General features: G+C 42.6%; 7 protein-coding genes across 7 annotated transcripts; 4 read left to right on the top strand and 3 right to left on the bottom strand.

The window, feature by feature from the left end:
- Positions 1-2,077: 2,077 nt before the first annotated feature.
- Positions 2,078-3,852, top strand: L201_006288 (uncharacterized protein; the record flags this gene model as incomplete). Its single annotated transcript, XM_066222010.1, has 10 exons — positions 2,078-2,230; positions 2,305-2,374; positions 2,424-2,714; positions 2,810-2,939; positions 2,986-3,115; positions 3,168-3,374; positions 3,426-3,460; positions 3,528-3,590; positions 3,643-3,689; positions 3,740-3,852. 10 exons carry the CDS (start codon positions 2,078-2,080, stop codon positions 3,850-3,852), a joined length of 1,239 nt encoding a protein of 412 aa, XP_066078107.1.
- Positions 3,853-4,405: 553 nt separating this feature from the next.
- On the top strand, positions 4,406-5,848 carry L201_006287 (uncharacterized protein; the record flags this gene model as incomplete). Its single annotated transcript, XM_066222009.1, has 7 exons — positions 4,406-4,463; positions 4,524-4,743; positions 4,809-4,823; positions 4,886-4,915; positions 4,971-5,019; positions 5,090-5,244; positions 5,299-5,848. 7 exons carry the CDS (start codon positions 4,406-4,408, stop codon positions 5,846-5,848), a joined length of 1,077 nt encoding a protein of 358 aa, XP_066078106.1.
- A 281-nt stretch (positions 5,849-6,129) lies between these two features.
- L201_006286 (uncharacterized protein) lies at positions 6,130-6,951 on the bottom strand (the record flags this gene model as incomplete). The annotated part of the gene is made up of 5 exons (XM_066222008.1): positions 6,130-6,214; positions 6,277-6,295; positions 6,364-6,562; positions 6,618-6,788; positions 6,865-6,951. The coding sequence occupies 5 exons, from the start codon at positions 6,949-6,951 to the stop codon at positions 6,130-6,132; spliced, it is 561 nt and encodes a 186-aa protein (XP_066078105.1).
- A 430-nt stretch (positions 6,952-7,381) lies between these two features.
- L201_006285 (uncharacterized protein) lies at positions 7,382-10,825 on the top strand (the record flags this gene model as incomplete). The annotated part of the gene is made up of 8 exons (XM_066222007.1): positions 7,382-7,668; positions 7,729-8,764; positions 8,816-9,041; positions 9,097-9,287; positions 9,339-9,589; positions 9,641-9,968; positions 10,022-10,284; positions 10,342-10,825. The coding sequence occupies 8 exons, from the start codon at positions 7,382-7,384 to the stop codon at positions 10,823-10,825; spliced, it is 3,066 nt and encodes a 1,021-aa protein (XP_066078104.1).
- A 388-nt stretch (positions 10,826-11,213) lies between these two features.
- L201_006284 (uncharacterized protein) lies at positions 11,214-13,359 on the bottom strand (the record flags this gene model as incomplete). The annotated part of the gene is made up of 2 exons (XM_066222006.1): positions 11,214-11,675; positions 11,812-13,359. The coding sequence occupies 2 exons, from the start codon at positions 13,357-13,359 to the stop codon at positions 11,214-11,216; spliced, it is 2,010 nt and encodes a 669-aa protein (XP_066078103.1).
- An 836-nt stretch (positions 13,360-14,195) lies between these two features.
- L201_006283 (uncharacterized protein) lies at positions 14,196-16,241 on the top strand (the record flags this gene model as incomplete). Its single annotated transcript, XM_066222005.1, has 16 exons — positions 14,196-14,229; positions 14,292-14,306; positions 14,374-14,383; positions 14,442-14,475; positions 14,541-14,547; positions 14,624-14,704; positions 14,769-14,878; positions 14,933-15,077; positions 15,136-15,260; positions 15,317-15,386; positions 15,445-15,476; positions 15,537-15,731; positions 15,801-15,817; positions 15,873-15,992; positions 16,058-16,144; positions 16,220-16,241. 16 exons carry the CDS (start codon positions 14,196-14,198, stop codon positions 16,239-16,241), a joined length of 1,104 nt encoding a protein of 367 aa, XP_066078102.1.
- A 442-nt stretch (positions 16,242-16,683) lies between these two features.
- Positions 16,684-19,459, bottom strand: L201_006282 (uncharacterized protein; the record flags this gene model as incomplete). Its single annotated transcript, XM_066222004.1, has 3 exons — positions 16,684-19,028; positions 19,108-19,229; positions 19,287-19,459. 3 exons carry the CDS (start codon positions 19,457-19,459, stop codon positions 16,684-16,686), a joined length of 2,640 nt encoding a protein of 879 aa, XP_066078101.1.
- Between the last annotated feature and the right edge of the window lie 41 nt (positions 19,460-19,500).

The raw sequence follows: 19,500 nt of genomic DNA, 5'->3' as shown, positions 1-19,500 counted from the left end.
TAATATGTGATGATGATGAAAGATATATTATGATGCGATACACAGACGATAAACAAGGTCAGTGATGTGCATGGGATACGAACGATGACATTGACAAAGTAGTGAATGTATCCATGTATCCATTCCATTCATCTATTCATCCTATTTCTTCAAGCAGTGGACCTTTTTACGTAATATCAAAGTAGACGGAAAATTTACCATGTTTGTCTAAAGTATATGCTGATGTACCTGATATCGGAGGCGATACAATAATAGTAGGGTATCAGATAGGCCAATCAGCGATGATGTCATTTCTCACCATTTATTCCCCCTTACATGGTATGTTGAAGCTTATCAATTATCCACGTAAGCATGCCCTATCAACATTTTCATCCATTATACATCCCATTTTGCGAACCCTCACTGTGATTTACGCTGATTGACGGGGACTCGAGTTGATCCAAAAGTGGAAGTATGCGGTCAGATGAAACCGTTTGCCATCATCTGACATACTGTGGCAGAGATTTGGCTGTCATCCACGACAAGTTACTCCAACAGCGCTCGATGTAGGAACCCGTTGCTGTCGACAACGTTTGTATGTGACGATGAACATAAAGATCTTTTTCAATCTGGCCCCAAAATATTGCACTGATAACTGGAGATTTCTTGTTGGGGCCAGTTTCATCATTAGCAGTACTTACGGGTTCTTTGAGGTGAAATACAATGATAGGAACCGGAAATCTCCTGCTACAGGTAGATTTCAGTATCGATTGATTTGTTCTAAAAGCAGACAACTCCTTGAATACTCTAAAATTGATTCGTCATCAAATATGCAAAGGGTGGTGGGCCACTCTTCCAACAACTACTACGAATTGCGACAGTAGAAAGTTCAGTCCTCAATCGCATTTGCACTACAAGGCTGCGCTGTCCCAGCTATCCGAAACAACACCAGGAAGCATCTGTACACACGTAGTAGCTCGTTGAGGCTGACTTTACCATACACGACACTGCCGGCGGAATACAAAACCTCAGCAAGGTGCTTCGCTGCAAGACTTGGGAGAAAGGAGGTTGTCACGGTTGTGAACCGGAAGTCGGCACCAAGCTTGTCGATATGCCTATATAACCGGTTCTAGAAGCAGTTGTCGAGCTTCTAGTAATTGCTACCTTTTGCCTTAGTGGTTAATGTGAGTACCAGTGTTTCTGGGTTCCACCTGAATTGGCCGGTTACGATTCAGCGATGTGACAGAGGTGAGGGGGAAGAGCGATCAAGCTTCACCGCTACTGCTTGTACGTCCAGTCTTAAATAGATATAGCTATTCGGGAGCTCCGGCTGCAAAGGTTCATTCCGTCAGAGAGCATGCCCGTGTTCATCTTCGTATGAAAAACTACGTGATGTCACTGCCCACTTCCACAACGTTGTGGTACGAAAGAGCACCTTTGAACGAGATTTACGTAATAGGAACGTGGGAAGTGGAGGTTCATGGGATATCGTGATCATGTAATAAACAAGTTGCATGACAACCTTTATATGTTAAACTTATAATATAACCTCTTATAGAGTAATTTAGAATAGATATACCAATATAGATCGATATAGAGTAATAGTACATGAAATACCATCAAATACACTACTATAAAACACTCACATTGACCGACATTGATCAAACACGTGCTTCAAAGGAAGGGTAGTAACCCAATATTAAGCTTAATTCTACATCCTCGCGCTACAACGTACAGCCAGGCTAAATTTAGCTGGATGGTAAGGGAAGCCTGAAACGCTGTTGTCTTCAGCCTGTCGGACAACACAAAGACGCATCCCGAAGCGATGGCTACACTCAACTGCAACGTCTATTAGACCCTCTTTCGAGACCTCATTAGCTGGAATGCTATTAAATAGCTGAACGCTATCATTATCATCGAATGTATGCCCGAATAAAACGCCACCTCGAAAGCGGAAACTCGGAGATCACCGCCTACCCAGCAGCGCTGATAATAAATAATGCGTCATCCTTATCGTGTATGTCATATTGATAAAATCATCGATTACATCCTCTGAGATTGCATATCGACTATCACATCGAGCAAGCTATTTCCGGATATGGAGGATTCGGACGAGTACAATTTGAGCTGTGAGCTCAGTCCACCTCATCAAGGAGATGTCAAAGCTGTTCTGGCGATATCGGACGATTTGGTTGCTTCCGCTTCTCGCGATTCTAGCGTTGGACTATGGTCAAGAAAGAGTCAAACAGAAGTGAGCTAAAACATTGTACACCGGCATAACCTACTGACATATGAGGATCGATATCGACACCCATTATGCTATAGCTCGAATTAAAAACCCTTCTTAACGGTCACCACGCTTATGTCAATTCGCTTGCTTACATTCCATCTGGTGGTGATACTGATGGTATGTTGTAGTAAACCCAACTCATGCTAATTTTCAGACTTCTTGGCTTCTGGTGGAAACTCCACTGTCATTCTTCTACATTCAATCAAGACCTTATCACCCGAAAGTCAACATTGCTTAATCGGTCACACCTCGAACGTTTGCACTTTACACTATTCTACTAAACACAAGAAACTCATCAGCGGGAGTTGGGATCAGACTGCAAGGGTATGGTCAAAATCTCCTAATGAAGAATGGACTTGCGAAGCTGTTCTGGAAGGACATGAACAGGCGGTATGGGGAGTAGCAATTATAGATGAAGGACCCAAATTAGGGTGCTATATTACAGGTGAGTAAGTGACGAGACGGACTTTATGCTGACAACCAACAGGATCTGGTAAGGTTTAGCGATTTACAAAGATAATATCTGATCCTCGTTTACAGCCGATCGGATGATTTTCCTCTGGAACGAGAAGGGAGAAATTATTGAGAGGTTCAAAGGATCACCGGAACCGGTTCGAAGTATCGCAATACTGCCTGGAGGAGAAACCTTTGCTACCGCTTGTAATGACAAGTAAGTTGACCCATATCGCAATTTCTGAACTTACTTCTCTGTGTAGCTTGGTACGGATATGGAATATACAGGGTAGCGTGATCGAAATTCTAAAAGGACATAAGGACTATGTCTACCAGGTCGTTTTGGGACAACAGGAAGTGCAGCTGGTATCATGTGGAGAGGATCACACGGCAGTAAGCATCACACATCGTTCATCTGTTGATCGCTGCTGACTTTCCATCTTAGCGAGCGTGGAAAGGTATGTTGTCAGATATGCGACAAAAGCTAATCCATGTAGAAGGGAAAAAGGAGTCCGTCATCTTACATCCTTGCCAAACTGTTTGGTCCGTTTCGTGTATGTCGAATGGGGATATAGTCACCGGAGGATCTGATGGTCGGATCAGGATCTGGTCTCTAGATGAAAAGAGAATATCAGACATCCAGACGAGGGAAGTGAGTCTTTTTCCTCTTTGTTACATATACCACAACTAACACCGTTCTCAGGTCTATGCCAAAGTCATCGAAGATGTGACATCAAAGTAAGAGACTTCAGAATTTCCTCGCCCTTTTCTGTTATGAACGTCTTACCTGCTCAATGTTTGGTAGACATAAGGAAGGCCAGAAAGATGCCGCCTCACAAGCCACTATCACCATAGATATCGATATAAGGTTAGTCTGCTTGCACTTTCCCTGGTGATCTGACCCTCGCTGAAACACCTAGGATTAGTGATGATGAACCGCCCCTTCCTTTAGTGATACAAGCTGGAGGTAAGCACTATCTTATGTACTTCAGCTTTTCGCTAAATGCTTCCTCTCAGCCGATCCTCGCGAAATAGCAGAGTCTTTCGGGCGTCAACACGGTCTCTCAGAAAATTATATTAATCAGATCGAAGCGTTTATCAAAGCGCATATCGATCCAGCAAATGCGTAACCGTAAATCTTCAAATCATGTCGGACAAGTCAGTCGGGGCTGGACTGAGCGAAGTGAAGTGATGATACACGCTGTTCGTTCAAGGCAACTGTTAATATACCGTGTGACTGACTGTCATATAGCGGATGGGCATGAAGGAAGCTACTGTGGGATACGGGGGTTGCTCTTGTCAATCTGTTCACTTTATGCATGCATGCTTGATATCACCAACGTAATGTTATCAATGATCTGCAGTGCGAAGCATTCGTTTCCGACGGAATCAACTCAAAACCTAAAATCGACAAGCTCGCGGCTGTTTACCAAAGTTGGTGATAACTTTCCTTGTAATGTCTGTTTTACAACATCTGATTTTTCTACAAGCCCTATTTCAACGATTACTGTCGAAAACACACAAGCTCTCTTTGAATCACATAGCCTACACACTGGCTCTCTCGAACCTATCCTATCAGTCACATCTCTTGACCTAGCCCTAAGCCGTTCTGAAGGGTTTTCCATAGTCCGTTTACTCCACTTTATCGCGAAGCCGTTCACCTTAGATCCTACCGCAACAAAGATGCCCAACTCAAATCATATGCCCGAAGGGTCAGGAACACCAATCTTGTCTGTCAATAGTACGTGTGTCGTGAGCGAAGAGAGACAAGACTATGTTTGTGATAATCTTTCATCTGTAGCCAATCGTCGGCCTCCCTTCCTCGGCCTAGCTGGACCTTCGATATCTTCCCCTATTACAACATTGTCATCTATAAATGCCATTCCGGGACCGTCAACACAATCTCCAATCAAAAAGGAAAGACCCACCAATCATGCCGCACCTCGCATAATTAGAACATTCGAAGAGATCAAAGTACCTGTTAAATCAGAAGAATGGTATGAAGAATTGGAATGTGCTATGTAAGTTGGCTTTACTTTGGTTTCCCCTTGGAAGGGATGCACGAAGCTGATAGATTCTTGGATAGATGCTCTCAAATTCTGTGAGTGTGCACTCATGTCCTCTTTTGTGTAATTACAAGTTATCTGATATTTCTTGATATAGTGGAGCAACTCAAGCCATAGTACCATGCGGGTAAGTTAATCTTTCGTAGTCAATACAGAGTCAAGCTTACTAACATGTGTACTAGACATTCGTTCTGTGGACCATGCTGCTGGAAATGGATCAAAAGTACCGATGTAAGTCCTTTTCATGATTATTACGATCCGTCATAGTTTAAATTTGACGATTGCCCAATGAATCTGCTAGCACCCAACTTGTCCTTCTTGCCGAATGAAGGTGTCAGACGCGACACCCTATATACCCAATATTATGGTGGATCAAATCATAGAGAAGAAATTAGCAAATCTACCAGATGGCGGTGAACGAAATGCGATGCTTATAGAAAGGAGAGAAAAGGCACAGTAAGATCATTTCCCCCTCTTCGTCCCACTAAACTGCTAATATTCATGTCACAGGGCCTGGAAGGTTATCCAAGCCAGTATGCCATCATCCAAACCTGCTCAGCCGAAACGTCCGAGAGGACTTGACGATATCATGCACGGTCTCATTGATCTGGGCACTCCGCCGCCTATCGTTCGAAGTGGTCATGCTCGTCGCGCATCCAGACAAGTGGTAGAACTAGGCGCTCCAATAGATGCTATATCGCCTGAAGAAGCAGATGCTGCGTCTAGAGCTAGAACTGAAAGGATACAGGAAAGATTGATGGAAATGAGAAGGTTGAGAGAAGAAAGAATCAGGGTTTTATCCAATCAAGTAACTGCGAATAGACAGGCCGAATATATACCTGAAAATCCTTCGCAACCGCAAGATGTGGAAATGGTTGATGGCTCTCGCAGTCGTGAAAGAAGCCATTCTGTCTCAAACCATTCACCTCGTCTAGCCGAATCTCCCACGCAATCTCGCCTTGGTCCCATCCGATCTCCTGCTTTAGCTCGTCGTCAAGCCAGAGGCAGAGATAGAGGAACAAGAGATGATCCTTTGGTGGTATTAAGCGATGAAGATTAGGGGAAGAAGCTGCGCAGTTGTAGCAGTGAAGTATACCTCGTTGTATGTTGTGTAGTGCCATACCGTGTACGAATAGATCAATATTCAAATGGATAATGCCCTTGAGTTGCATAACGAGATCTAACTGAATGTCCATATACATGGTGATGCCTATAATGATACAAAGGAAGATCCGGCAGTATAGTAATGCTAAGCGATATGTAGTGTTGAATTTTGTGATCAGCGATGATCAGCTTCCTGCTTGATGCGCTAGAACAAAGCGTTGGTCTTCAAGGGTGATTTTACAGATGGGATGGCTTGGTTGATTTAGGTACATTTTTGGGGTCAGTCATGTATCGAACCATTTGGTACTCTTTGTGCTTGAAACTATGATAAATGGTCAGTATTGATCATTTTCTTCTTCCTTGAGCCGGTCTACTTTTACTTACCCGCATTTTTCGTAAAATGCTGTAAAGTATCACAAAACTGCATCAACAAAGGGACTCTCAATGTACCACCAAAGTGGGCCAACTTACGGATATTCTTGTCACTACAGTCTAATATGATCTTGTAGCATCCTCGAGCGGCTCCGATCTCTTCGAGAGCGTTGATGATTCTCAAACCAAGTTTCTTCCCTTGTACTGCCTTTGATACAGCAATATCCTCAATATGACCTACTAATCCAGCTGAACGTAGGAATTTACGTTCCACTATAAGCGAACCACTTCCTACAATCTATGTTGTCACATCAGTTTTCGTTCTGCATATAGACATAGCAATGAAGATTTACCTTATCTGTCGATACGTTGACTATGACAATGATAAAGTATGTGCCAGCACATGCTTTGAGTTCATCGAACTTATCTTTGTAAGCCTTTGCAGATAATTGAGGTGCTACCGTTAGGACTGATAGCACATCGAAATGGCCTCTAGTGTTGTCATCAGAGGCGAGAGGTCGGAGCTGGGGTAAAAATCTAAGCATTAATCATCATTTTACCGTGCTTCTATCATACCCGCAGCATACAAGCTGAACTTACGTGAAGATCAGGACCAAGCTGTTCTTGAATGATGGAAGGTATCAAGGAAGAATCAAATAGTAAGTCGAGCTGATTATCTGATTTCATTTTCAAACCGATGTCCGAGCTATACGCTGATAAATGATATGAAGGGATTTCAATGAAAGGAAGTAGGTGACCTTTGCTTCTTGTGAAGGCGATATGTATATAAATGATACTGTTATCAACGACAACCTGTGCAACGGTTCTTAACTGTTGACTTTTGTTTGCTTTTACGTCACTTGCTATTTTGAACGTTTCAAACTAAAACACGTGAAACAAAACAACCGGACAACACCGCCAAAAAGATTAGGCGGGTGACAGGAGATGATAATGATCTGTACACATTCTGTCAGGCGCGCCCAATCCTCTCCCAATTAGGTGGCAACTGTTCGTGGTATACGATTTCAGAACTTACCGTTGCAGTAAATACAGTGATTTCGCTTTTGCATTTGGTCTTTCAGAGACTTTCACATCAAGAGCGAAATTACAATCTAAAATGCCTAGGAGGAAGAACGCCTTTCTGTCAGATGGCTCCGACTCCGAAGCTTCAAATAGTGGTGGATCGGTCGCAGAATATGATTCTCAAGAGGATGAGGATTCTAGAGCTGAAAGAAGGTTATTTGAACACAAGGGTAAAAGACGCAAGACTGGTGGGGGTAGAAGTGGTAAAGAATCTGCATGGGAAGGTATATTTGGTGAGGAACCTGAAGAAGGACATAGCGGACGCGGTTTAGGATCTAGAAAAAATGGTGCAGGAAGCTCAAGTAGAACAGATTGGACCAAGTAAGTTGCTCTTATCTCAATATCACTTTATAGGGATATTGCTAATATGTGTATCCGTAGAGCACCTGCTTTTGTATCTTCGGGTCCCAGTAAGAAGAATCAAGAAGAAACAGAAGACAATACCCCCAATAACCTTTCAGCTGATGACGATGACAACTACGAATCTGACGAAAGTTCGGGATCTGAAGAAGATGAAGTGGATGATGAGGATGAAGAGGAATCACGTCGACCGTCTCCTCGTATCAAGGAGGAAGAGGAAGAGGAACAACCCAGAACAGGTATGGGACTGGGAGCACGTAATGGGTTTGCACTCGCTGGAACTGTACCTGTCGATAGTGCAGATGAGAAACCGAAAATTGGAGGTGGAAGAGGCGGTATAGGATCGTCTAGTCGAGGTCGTGGAGGAATTGGATCATTAAGTCGAACACCTAAAGTTTCTCCTCCACCAGCTGCGGATGCTCCTATAGATGGTCCCAGAGGTGGATTAGGCTCAGCTCAAGCAGCTGCTCAACCTATTGATGAATCTGCTCCCGCGACAAACATGCCTTCAGCATTCGGTAGACCACCTCCTTCACTCACATCATCTTCCGGACCTTCACGTAAACAGCAATCTTTCATTTCAAGACCAACACCCTCGGCCGCTGCTAAAAATGCAGAACTTACAGCAGCTGAGCGTGCCCATTTCAGTAATATATCATCATCTTTCGGTGCGAGAATGTTAGCTAAACAAGGTTGGGAGGCAGGTAAAGGTTTAGGTGCACAAGAAGATGGAAGAGCTGTGCCAATTCAGGTTGGGAAAGTCTTCAGAGGTCAAGGTATTCAAAAAGGTATGAGGACAGAAGATAGTAAACGGGAGGCTAAGAGACAAGGTCATGTCTTCTCCGATGATGAAGATGAAAAACCTAAAAGAGGTCAACGAGGTCGTGGACCTAAAGTTCCAAAAGAACCTAAAGATGAAGTGGAACAAGGATGGAAAAAGCAAAAGAAAGTCAAAGTTAAGGTGGAACATAAAACTTATGAACAACTTTTGGCGGAAGCTGGTGATGCAGCTCCTGCTGCAGGCGTGGGATTAGTTTTGGATGCAAGAGGTGGAGAGGTAAGTCCATCATTCTGACAGTTGCTTTATGCAAGCTGACGATGCTTATAGTTGAGAGAAGTCCAATCCTTATCATCGCTGTCGTTGTCCACTTGGACGCCAACTTCTGATAATATGAAATTACCCGAGCTGCGGCACAACCTACGACTTATAGTAGATGTGGCCAAGGGTGATGTAGAAGGATTAGTACGAGAAGGGAAATCGGTCAATGAGAGGAGACGGTGGGCTTTGCGAGAAGAACAGAAGTCGCGGGCCAAAGTTGAAGAGACAGAAAGACGTAAGTCGTTCTGCGATTAAGCCTTTTGATGATGTGACTAACAGTTTATCAATAGGCATATCACGTATCAAACAGATTCACTCTTTGACAGAGACCATTTCAACCATCGCTGCACAACAAGCGATTGCTGCCAGCCCTTCTTTGTTACCATTGAAAGACAGTTTCACCGCTATTATCAACGATTTCCAGGACGAGTATACATCCCAATCGTTAGACGATGTTGTGGTAGGCGCTATAGCTCAAGTGGTAAGTGCAATTTATATCTATGGAGTAGCCAAGGCTGATCTCGATATTCAGCAACGACGAGCTTTCTCTGACTGGGAACCTTTCGATGTGTCCAGTGATGTCCTTCTATCATCTCTCAAAACATGGCGCAAAGCCTATCGTTTGTCTAAATCCGATGAAGAAGAGGAATTTGCGCTTACAGCGGATGGGTTTCAAGTCAATGACCGATTTGAACGTAAGCAAGAGAACGGAGAGAGGTCAATGACTGCGTGGGAAAGCTTGCTTTGGACTTTGTGGTTACCCAAAGTCCGTTCTGCCATCAAGTAAGTCTCGCTCGGATCAATCAGAAGTTCCTGGATTGACTATCTCTACAGTAACGATTGGGATCCAGCTTCGCCAAATGCCGCAGTCCATTTAGTCGAATCATGGGAACCTATACTACCTGCTTTCATCCGAGATAACGTTCTTAATCAACTGGTTTTACCTAAAGTCAAGACCGCTATCGAACAATGGGATCCAAGGAAAAACAAACACACCAAGACCCCCAAATCCCTTGCCAGTATCGTTTTCCCTTGGTTACCTTTGCTGGGTGATAGGGGAGATGATATCTTGGAAGGTGCCAAGCGTCGTATACGGTCTGTTTTGCGAAATTGGGCTGTCAAAGACGGTGTACCAGAAGAGCTCGCTCGCTGGAAGAAGGATGTGAGTACTCTTTGTTTAACTATCGTGAACATCGCTGACAAGACCTTTCTCAGGTTTATTCGTCGAGCGAGTGGGACAAACTTATTATCCAATTCGTTTTGCCCAAGCTTGGCGTATGTTTACGAGAAGATTTCTCCATTAATCCAAGAAAGCAAGATCTCGTCCCACTGGAAGACTGGGTTATGCCTTGGCATAAGGTACTTCGACAATCGATGTTCTCGCATCTTCTGGAAGTAGAGTTCTTCCCTAAATGGTTGGATATACTGTACATATGGCTTATTCAGCCCAATTACAAGCCTGATGAAGTGGCTAACTGGTAAGTTGATATCGCTTTACCGAAGCTAGTAAAGTGGCTGATTTTATATACTTATAGGTTCGTATGGTGGAAAGGACGATTCCCAGAAGCTGTTCTTGAAATGAGAGGTATAAATCATGGATTTAACAGTGGACTCGATTTAATGGACCAAGCTATCAAATTAGGTCACGAGGCTCCGCAAAGATTGGTTAAACCTGTGTTTGAACCATTACCAGCTTCAAGCGAATCATCGAAATCTACCAAAGAAAAGAAGTCCAAGAATACAACGCAAGAGATTAGACGACCTATCCAAGACGTTACTTCGGAAATCACATTTAGAAGCATTGCTGAGGATTTCGCTTCTCAACATGATCTCATATTCTTACCTATTGGTAAATCACACGATAAAACTGGTAAACCGTTATTCAAGATATCAAAGAATGTTGATGGTCGTGGTGGTGTAACTGTCTATATTGGCGATAATGCTGTTTTCGCGCAAAGCGAAGATGGTTCTTATAGAGCTGTTTCACTTGAAGATATGGTCAAAAGGGCAGGCACATGAGAGTTTGTATCTAGTTTGATTAGTTGATGTATCGTCAGATCACTGCTATGCACACTTGTTTGTGTATCAATCTTTGCCTCGCGTGCTTTTAGGATCGCTGCACTGCACAAGACCTCGTCATCGCTTCGTTACGCATCTATACATGGTTTTGCATGTTTATTAACCTGAATGTTTATATACGCTATATACTGTAAGGCTGGTTCATGGTAGAAAACTCAAAAAAAATCTATAATGTGGAGCGAGTATACAATAAAAAAGCGAGATTGGTAGGCTCGGAAGCCAAATTGGAAGAAACGGAAGAAATAAGAAGTACAGCTACTCTCCTTGGAAGATGAGAATCTATAAAAGGTTGAGAAGATACCGAAAGATGAAAACAGAAGGGGAAGGATCAAATTCTTTCCACTTGAACTTGCCAATCTAATCCACCTGTACCTTGATGACCTTGAACGATCAATTCATCGCAAATGTTATCTTTGTTTTGCGGCTTGAAATCAGGTTTGATTTCTTCCCATTGTTTAGCAGATTTCTCTTTGACGGAGATTTTGAGTTTAGAAGCTATTTCATTGGAATTGGGAGGTAAGAGAAATTGGAAAGGAGGTAAATGATTAAATGTCATTTGAGTGTAGGATCGAATTGTGCCGGCATTGGCTAGAGATAGTATTTTCAAGTTGAGATCAGCGCTATTGAGGTCTAAAATAGGAGCGATACCTTGTCCAATGGGAGTGACAGCGCCATCGGTAGCAGTGATTTTAGGTTTCTGATCTTCTTTATTGGTAAACATTGATGTTGGTGTAGCTAAAGGATCGAAGGCTGTTGACGATGATGATGATTCCCTGGACATACTCTGAGACTATAAAGAGGTGGTCAGTCATGGTGTCTTGGGTAAAGTCTCACTCCAAAATGACTCAAATCAGGAATAGATAGCAGGCAACGGATGAGGGCAAGCTGTGACCAAGCGAAGAGTGGCGCAGCGGTAAGAAACTTACTTGTAAGAGAGGAGTTCTCTCATTTACCGAAGGATCTACGTTATCATTCTCCTCTCTAGGCTGTTCTGCTGTTTCAGAAACATCAGTAATTGTAGATCTGGATCTAAAAGGCCAGAACAGCAATTCCCAGAAATTGGCGAAGAAGCGACCGATAAAGCGGAAAAGCCACCATCCATGAGCAGGTTTCGAGGGTTCTGACTGATTGTGGATAGATCTACTTTGTTCCGAGATGGGCTGTGGCTCATTTATTGGTACGTTGACTCTCTCAACGGGCTCTGCGTTCAGCTCGGAAGACATTGGTCGCTGTTCCTCATCAATCTTCACCTGGGGTACTTCTCTGGCAGGGGGAATAGGCGATGAACTTGAGGTTTGTTCAGGTTGAGGGATTTCTTCTTCGCCTATCTCTACAGCAGTTGCTTCCGGAGCACAGAGCCAGACCGAATCTCCAGCACCTGTTCCCCTTAATTCGACGAATTGCGCTAATTGCAAAATTTCTGCAGTTGATCCTGATCCAAGGCGATATGAAAATTGTGGAGTCTTTGTCTCTGCTAAGTATTGCTTTTTTTCTTTGGCACCGGTGAATATGGCAACAGGACTGTCGTTTCTGGTATTCGCTGGAAGTGTGATAGTGAGGTCTTTAGGAGATGAGAGGGAAGGTGCGTGAATGATCAAATGTGACTGTCTACCATCCACTTCGGAACTCGATACGAGGATTGCGGCTACTTCAGGATCCGAGGTCTGAGCGAGCTGAACATCTTTGGCATTTGCAGCCGCGAACGCTGCGCTTATAGTATCCAAGGAGGAACGACCGGTAGCGTAGCTGGGTGAAGAGCTGTTCGCTGTGTCTGGGATGGCAGAGTTTGGAGCAATACTGAATGACTTTGAATCCTGGTAGAATGTGAGGTGTTGTGTTGGCGCTTGGGCGGTGGTACTGAGAAAAGAGGTTGTAGGTGTAGAGAAGGACGTTGAATGGATTGGCGAGGTGTAGGAGAGTAGTGCGATTTGAGCAGATATATGAGAATCTGAGGGTAAGTTGTGAATGAGAGGTTTGTTGAGGCCATGTAACCTTTGTAATCCTATAGCTATACCTTTCCACTCTGACTTTTTCAAACCTTCAGGTCTTTCTGACCAACTACCACACTTTATCTCTTTATCTTCTTTTGATTGACCTTCGGTGATCTTGATAAAACCGTTTCCTCCCATTCCTCCAAGCCAGCGAGTCTCACCAAAAGTAGTGATGTGTCGATATGTGTAAGAGTATTGATGTCCTACTGAAGCGGGGATAACTGAGGAGAGGGCGAACGTCGTAGGACCAGCTTGACTATCTGCACATGGCTCGAAAGGGATAGCTCGCCATTCTCCAAGTTCAGAGATTATAGCTCCTTGATCGTTCAATCGAGGAAGATCAGTCCATATTTCCCATGAACCTGTCGAGTCTTCATCATCGGTAAAGGTAGCGAAAAAGTTGAGCTGGACATATGGGTAAGAGGAGGTTGTTGAGATATCAACGTTCGTCTCTTGAGCTAGAGGAGGATGGAAAGTTGGCATGTCTGTTCGTTGAGGTAGTGAAGCGACAGCAAGAGCAAAGACCGAGATTAGTAGGAAAAGGTTGCTGTACCAGAAGGATGAAGCTGGTAGAAATCAACAATTAGTGTACAATGGGAGTAACACTAACTTTTTGGAGACCTTCAATGAAGAATCAGGATAATATGATAAAGGTGAAAAAGGATGTGAAGCACTTTTCCGTAAAACACATTAGATCTTTATTCTTCTGAAAAAGGATCCCCAAAGGAATATCATAACAATGGTAAATCATGTTTCACCTATCACTATCACTATCCTTCACTGTATGTATTAATTATGCGTGGGAAGATTACAAGACAACAATAATTTAATTGAAATTATTCAACCAATAACACGATAATTCCCATCAATTTTTTGTGAAAATTCCCTAATGATAGTTACGGTAGTCGTCATACTTTTGTTGATTTTTACTTGATATCTAGACTCAGGCACACAACGCGTTGAAGCTGCAGGTGTGGGGTCTCCACATTCCCAACAGCTGTCTTTTAATTTTATAGGTGATGTGGATTTGATCATGAAACGAATATCAACATATTAACCGTAGCTGCAACAACGGCCTCGGGGCTCGGTTCCCTCCACTAATCACTAATCTCCTTCGATAATTGTAAGGTTGAAATCCTCATCAATCCTCAGTTGCGACTTTGTCTGTTCATAGATGGTTTGCAGTATATCCTCCTTTGACTCAAGTTATAAATTTACCGAGCTCATCAACTGTACACAGCACACATTGCTACTATATATCTATCGATTCGGCGAAAACTTCACCTTCGGACAAATCATATAACTAGAAAGCTTTCAAAATGGGTATCGTGGAGAAAATCGAGGAGATTGAGAGTGAGTGACCATGCGTTCTCTTGCACGATCAGCTGCTGACTTGAAGAATGTTCCATTCACAGAGGAGATGGCGAGGAGTAAGTGAAATCAATTCGGAAGCGAAGGACATCGACATGACTGACTTGCTCCGCTTTCGATATACAGCGCAGAAGAAGTAAGACAACTCATTGATATGGCAAGTCTGAAAGCGATTACTGACATGTTTCATGTAGCAAGGCGACGGAGTATCATTTGGGTCTTCTGAAAGTAAGCTTTTAGCTTTGTATCTAAATCAAGGAGAGAGCAGAAAGCTTACCATTTCTGCATGACAGGCTAAGCGTATGTCCCCAATACTCAAAAGCCCTACGCTTTTCTAAACGACCTCTTTTCTAAATGACTTTTCTACTCCATATAGTCGCTAGATATCGAGCGCAGCTTCTTGAGCCAGAGAAGAAAGGGCCTAAAGGAGAAGGGTTCGATGTCATGAAGTCCGGTGGTAAGCAAGACTCAAAGACTTCCGCTCAGTAAGAACGCTAAAGCTTACCTTCATTGGACTAAAGATGCACGAGTGTGTATGATCGGTTTCCCTTCAGTCGGAAAATCTACCTTACTATCCAAAGTGACCAAGACAGAATCAGTAGTGGGGGCATATGAATTCACAACTTTGACGGTAAGCGATAATCAACTATTATTGATTACATACCTAACTAATCACTATCATCAGGCCATTCCAGGTGTGCTAGAGTATGAAGGAGCTAGAGTGCAATTGTTGGATTTACCTGGTATTGTACAGGATGCAGCAAAAGGTAGAGGTAGAGGTAGACAAGTTGTGGCAGTAGCGAAAACTGCTGATTTGATTCTCCTGATGAGTGAGTTGTCCTGCCATACACTATGCGAGCTTCAGCTTATATGTCCCTTGTCCTTCAGTTGATGCAACCAAATCTGCTGAGCAGAAGAAGATGTTGGAAACCGAATTAGAAGCCGTCGGTATCAGGTTGAACAGTAAACCACCTGATGTAGTATTCAAGCAAAAGACTGCTGGAGGTATCACTGTAAGCTTCACTGGATTTCCATCGAAAGGCAATCATCATCTGACCTTAAAATCTAGATTAACAATACCGTCAAGATGACCAAAACCGATGAAAGAACGTTACGGTCTATTCTACAGACGTACAAGAGTAAGTACGACTTCGCAATAATGTGAATGCTCAAGCTGATCGTGAGGTATTTATGTAGTACACAACTGTGATGTGATGGTCAGGGAAGATGTAAGTTCAGCTAAATGACTGCAAATTCCTGTAAGCTGATTGTCATATGCTCTCAACTAGATAACAACGGATGAATTCATCGATGTACTCTTAGGTACAAGGAAATACATTCCTGCTTTGACAGTCATTAACAAAGTCGATGGTGTATCAATGGAAACTTTGGATACTATGGCTCGGGAGGGTGACGGAAGAACTATCATGATTAGTTGTGAGATCGATTTGGGACTTGATTGGTTATTGGAAGCTATTTGGGCTGTGAGCATTCTTTCATCTGTCAATATCACTGAAGCATTGAAAAGCTGATTTTGTGAACGATGGTTATAGGAACTTGGTATGGTGAAGTAAGTTGTGTTATGGTGTGAGATAGAAATACAGCTTACGGTCTTCCCCTAACAGAGTTTACACGAAACGAAGAGGTGATCAACCTGATTTATCAGATCCAATTTGTTTGAGACAAGGTGCAACTATAGAGACCGTTTGTCATGGTATTCACAGGGGTTTGGCATCACATTTCAAGTAAGCTAATTCAGCTGCTTTTGACTGACGAGTGACGCATAATTGAGTCCTCCCTTCTCCAATAGATATGCACTAGTATGGGGTAAATCAAGTAAATTCAATCCTCAACCACAAAAAGTCGGTCTAACCCATTCGGTGCAGGACGAGGACGTGTAAGTGCTATTTTAGGATCGTATCTTGGCAGTATACTGTATATCCAATACTAATCGACCTGATCATCCTTCCAGTGTGAGTATCTTCACTAAGTAGAGATCATTACATATTATTCGCTTTTGTATACTTTTTACGATGCATTAACGACATGTTCGATTTGGGCAATGACCGTTCCACGCTGACGAAACACATGATTTGCAATCTAATAATGTTACTGCAAACTAGAATATAACTATACGTATACTAATTCATACTATGAGAGCAGTGATATCCAGCTAGCTCAACTAAAACAAGTAACAAAAATCAAAAGAATGTATTGAGGTTAAATTCCGTAAACTACAAATATGATATATTGACAAGAGAAATATAAACAAACGTAAAAAGGTATAATTCATTTATAAGAGGGTTAAATTGAATATAATAGAAGTATATACTAAATAAATAAAAGATACACATTTTCCGATCAAACCAGCGAATCCGATATATTTGATAGATGCTTTTTTTTTTGGTTTTGTTTTGAGTCTTTTGTTTACAATTTCTAAACCTTGATTCCGACTTCCTCTCTAATAACTTCGACTTTCTTCTCAACATTTTCAAACCAATTCAAAGCATTTGTGGCTTTCTTTTCAATTTCTTCTGAAGCTTTAACGACTTCTGATCTCGCTTCAACAGCCGATCTAAATCTTTCTCTTAAATCCCATGCAGCTAATCTCATCACTTTTCTAACTTCTTTACTGACTCTTATAGATTGATATTCTGGGAATGGTACATTCATTGATTCATCAGATTGACCAGATGAAATCAACAATTGTTCTTGAATATGTCTACCAACATTCTTAGGTATCGATCTTGGTAATTCGTATAAAACAAATCCAATTGCTCCGATACTAAATACTCCAATAACAGGTCCAATCCATCTTCTAGTAGCTGGGTTAGAAACGAAATCTGAGAAATGTACTAATCCTTCGACTACTGCACGTAAACCTAATGTTTTTCCACTTATCATGGAGAATGCTCCAACAGCTAATGAAGCTGCTCCAACTTCAGTTGAGAATGGAACAAGCTCATTTGATGTTGATGATGATAATGTAGATGGTAAAGCAGATCGAACAAGTTGGAAGTGATGTTGTAAATCAAAAATATCTGTTACGTTGACTTCTCCTAATTGTGATTGACCAGCTAAACCAAGACCTAAAGAAGCGACACTAGATTGACGTCGAGTGGCTCGAGGTGAGAACATAGCTTTAGAGTTGAATTTTCGATTTGTTCGCTCAACATCAGCTGGGAGATGAGCATCACCAAGTTTGATAACCTCATCTACACCTTCTGTCGTAAGTTTTCGAGCATCCTCTTCAGCTAAGCCGACAGCGAAATCAAGTGATGCCAACAATACTCGCTTGACTTCCGCGGCATAATCCCATGCTCCTAATAGACCAGGATAACTGGGTAAAGCAAGACCAGGTGCAGGTGCAGCTAATTCTCCTCTGCCTACACGGTCAAGACCTCTTTCCATCGCCAGTTTAGTTCGTCCCGATACTTTATCGGTAGCGGTTTCTTCTTCGCCTACTAAGGATTCCTCCAAACCTTCTTTTCCTTTCTTCATCTTCTCTAATACTGGCTTGACTCTAGCTAACTCTTCTCTTGCTGAATCACGCTCTTTGCTGGCGACTAGTGAATTTGCGGCGGCTAAAAGCTCAACATCGGCTAATAAGTGAGTGATGTAATTTTGTGCAGGACCAAGCTTGGATTTAGCTCTGTTGACCAAGACGAAAGATCGAAGTGAGTGTTCGAGGTGGGAGAAAGCTTCATCAAGTTCATCGCCTTCCGGTTCTGTTTCACCGTAACCTAAAGCTACCTTGGCAGAATCCACAAAGTGTACCAAATCAGCGGCATCTTCATAAGTCTTAGGACTGAGTTGTTTGATCTGTTCAAGAACCAATCTTCGACATCTTGCTTTGTCCTTGATTTGGTCAAATCTATTGACGACGATGAAGAGATGGGCTTTCTCGTGACCGGCTTGCCATATGAACTCTTTAGCTGATAAAGTGAAGTGATTGGCAGCTGAGACGACGAAGACGACGACATCGATTTCTTCTTGTCGAGCAAAGTTGGCAGTGGTCTTGATGGAGTCTCTGTTAAGACCAGGTGCATCAATAAGAGAGATATCTACTACACCATTATGAAGAATTGAAGGATTGGTGATATTTGCATCGGCTTCTTTAAGGAAAACTCGAAGTGACGGACTTGAAGCATCTTCTTCTGCATCGACAAGCATTTCATAGAGTTTTGATACATCTTCAGTGGCGTAAGTTGACTTGTCGGAGGGATTATATTTGTCTGCTTCTTTCAGTATATGTATTTCCTCCTTGTCTTCATTTTCTTTTGCACTGACCACCTCGACGAATCGGGTTGTTAACGGTTGTTGATCAGTTGGCATAACTTCATCCCTCCTTAGTAAAGCATTGATTAATGTTGATTTACCAGCATTTAAGTCTCCTGTGACCAACACACGCGATTGAGCGTCATATACACGTTTACGTAGATGCGATAGATGTTCCAATGATGCTGTTATTCTATTATCGAGAAGAGCTGAAATTGATGCCTTCTCGAGATGTGAGATCAGTCCTTTTGCATGCTTGGCAGCTCCCATGTTCAGGTTGAGACGCAGTATAGAGAAGTCATCCTCATTCTCGTCGGTCCGTTTTGGTTCGTCTATGATTGGTTGGATTGTAGTGATAGGTGTACAAGGGGGAGCAGGGGCGATGGTGAGAGATCGTTTGAGTGTACGACGTATAGTTGGTGTGGAGTTGAGAACAACATCGGTAGTTTGTGAAGGTTCATCGGCAAATGTGAGAGTTCTTCTACTCATACCAGGACGAGAAGCTATAGAAGGTTGAAATCAGGAATAAGTTAAAGATTCGAAAGTGAGTATCCTCCATATCTGGTTAATATCAGAACTTACAAGATCCAGCTGACTCAGGTTCTGATGGTTTGAGATGAGGATATCTAACGGTCCATTGTTCGCCATTGAAGTTTTTGAGGTCTGATAAAAGGTACAACGAGGAGTCGATCGCTTTTGCAAGACTATATACATACGATCAGAATCATCCTCACACATCTCGGCCATAGGTGGCAACTTACCGATCCCTCTTTTCCTCATAATCTCTTACGACCCCATCTGCTGCTTCTCTCGCCTGACGCGAATCTTGTGTTGGACCGATGTGAGACTCCTTTTCTACTGTAGGTGATTCAGGTGTTGACGGTATATAAGATGATCGATGAGATTGAGGGGTAGGTGGATGGAAAGGTTGCATCTCGAGATGTTTCGATTATAATATTACAAGTGATATGTTCC

The sequence above is a fragment of the Kwoniella dendrophila genome, chromosome 8 (assembly GCF_036810415.1).
Source record: "Kwoniella dendrophila CBS 6074 chromosome 8, complete sequence".
NCBI classification, from domain to species: Eukaryota; Fungi; Basidiomycota; class Tremellomycetes; order Tremellales; family Cryptococcaceae; genus Kwoniella; species Kwoniella dendrophila.
This window is presented reverse-complemented; position numbering and strand designations above follow the sequence as displayed.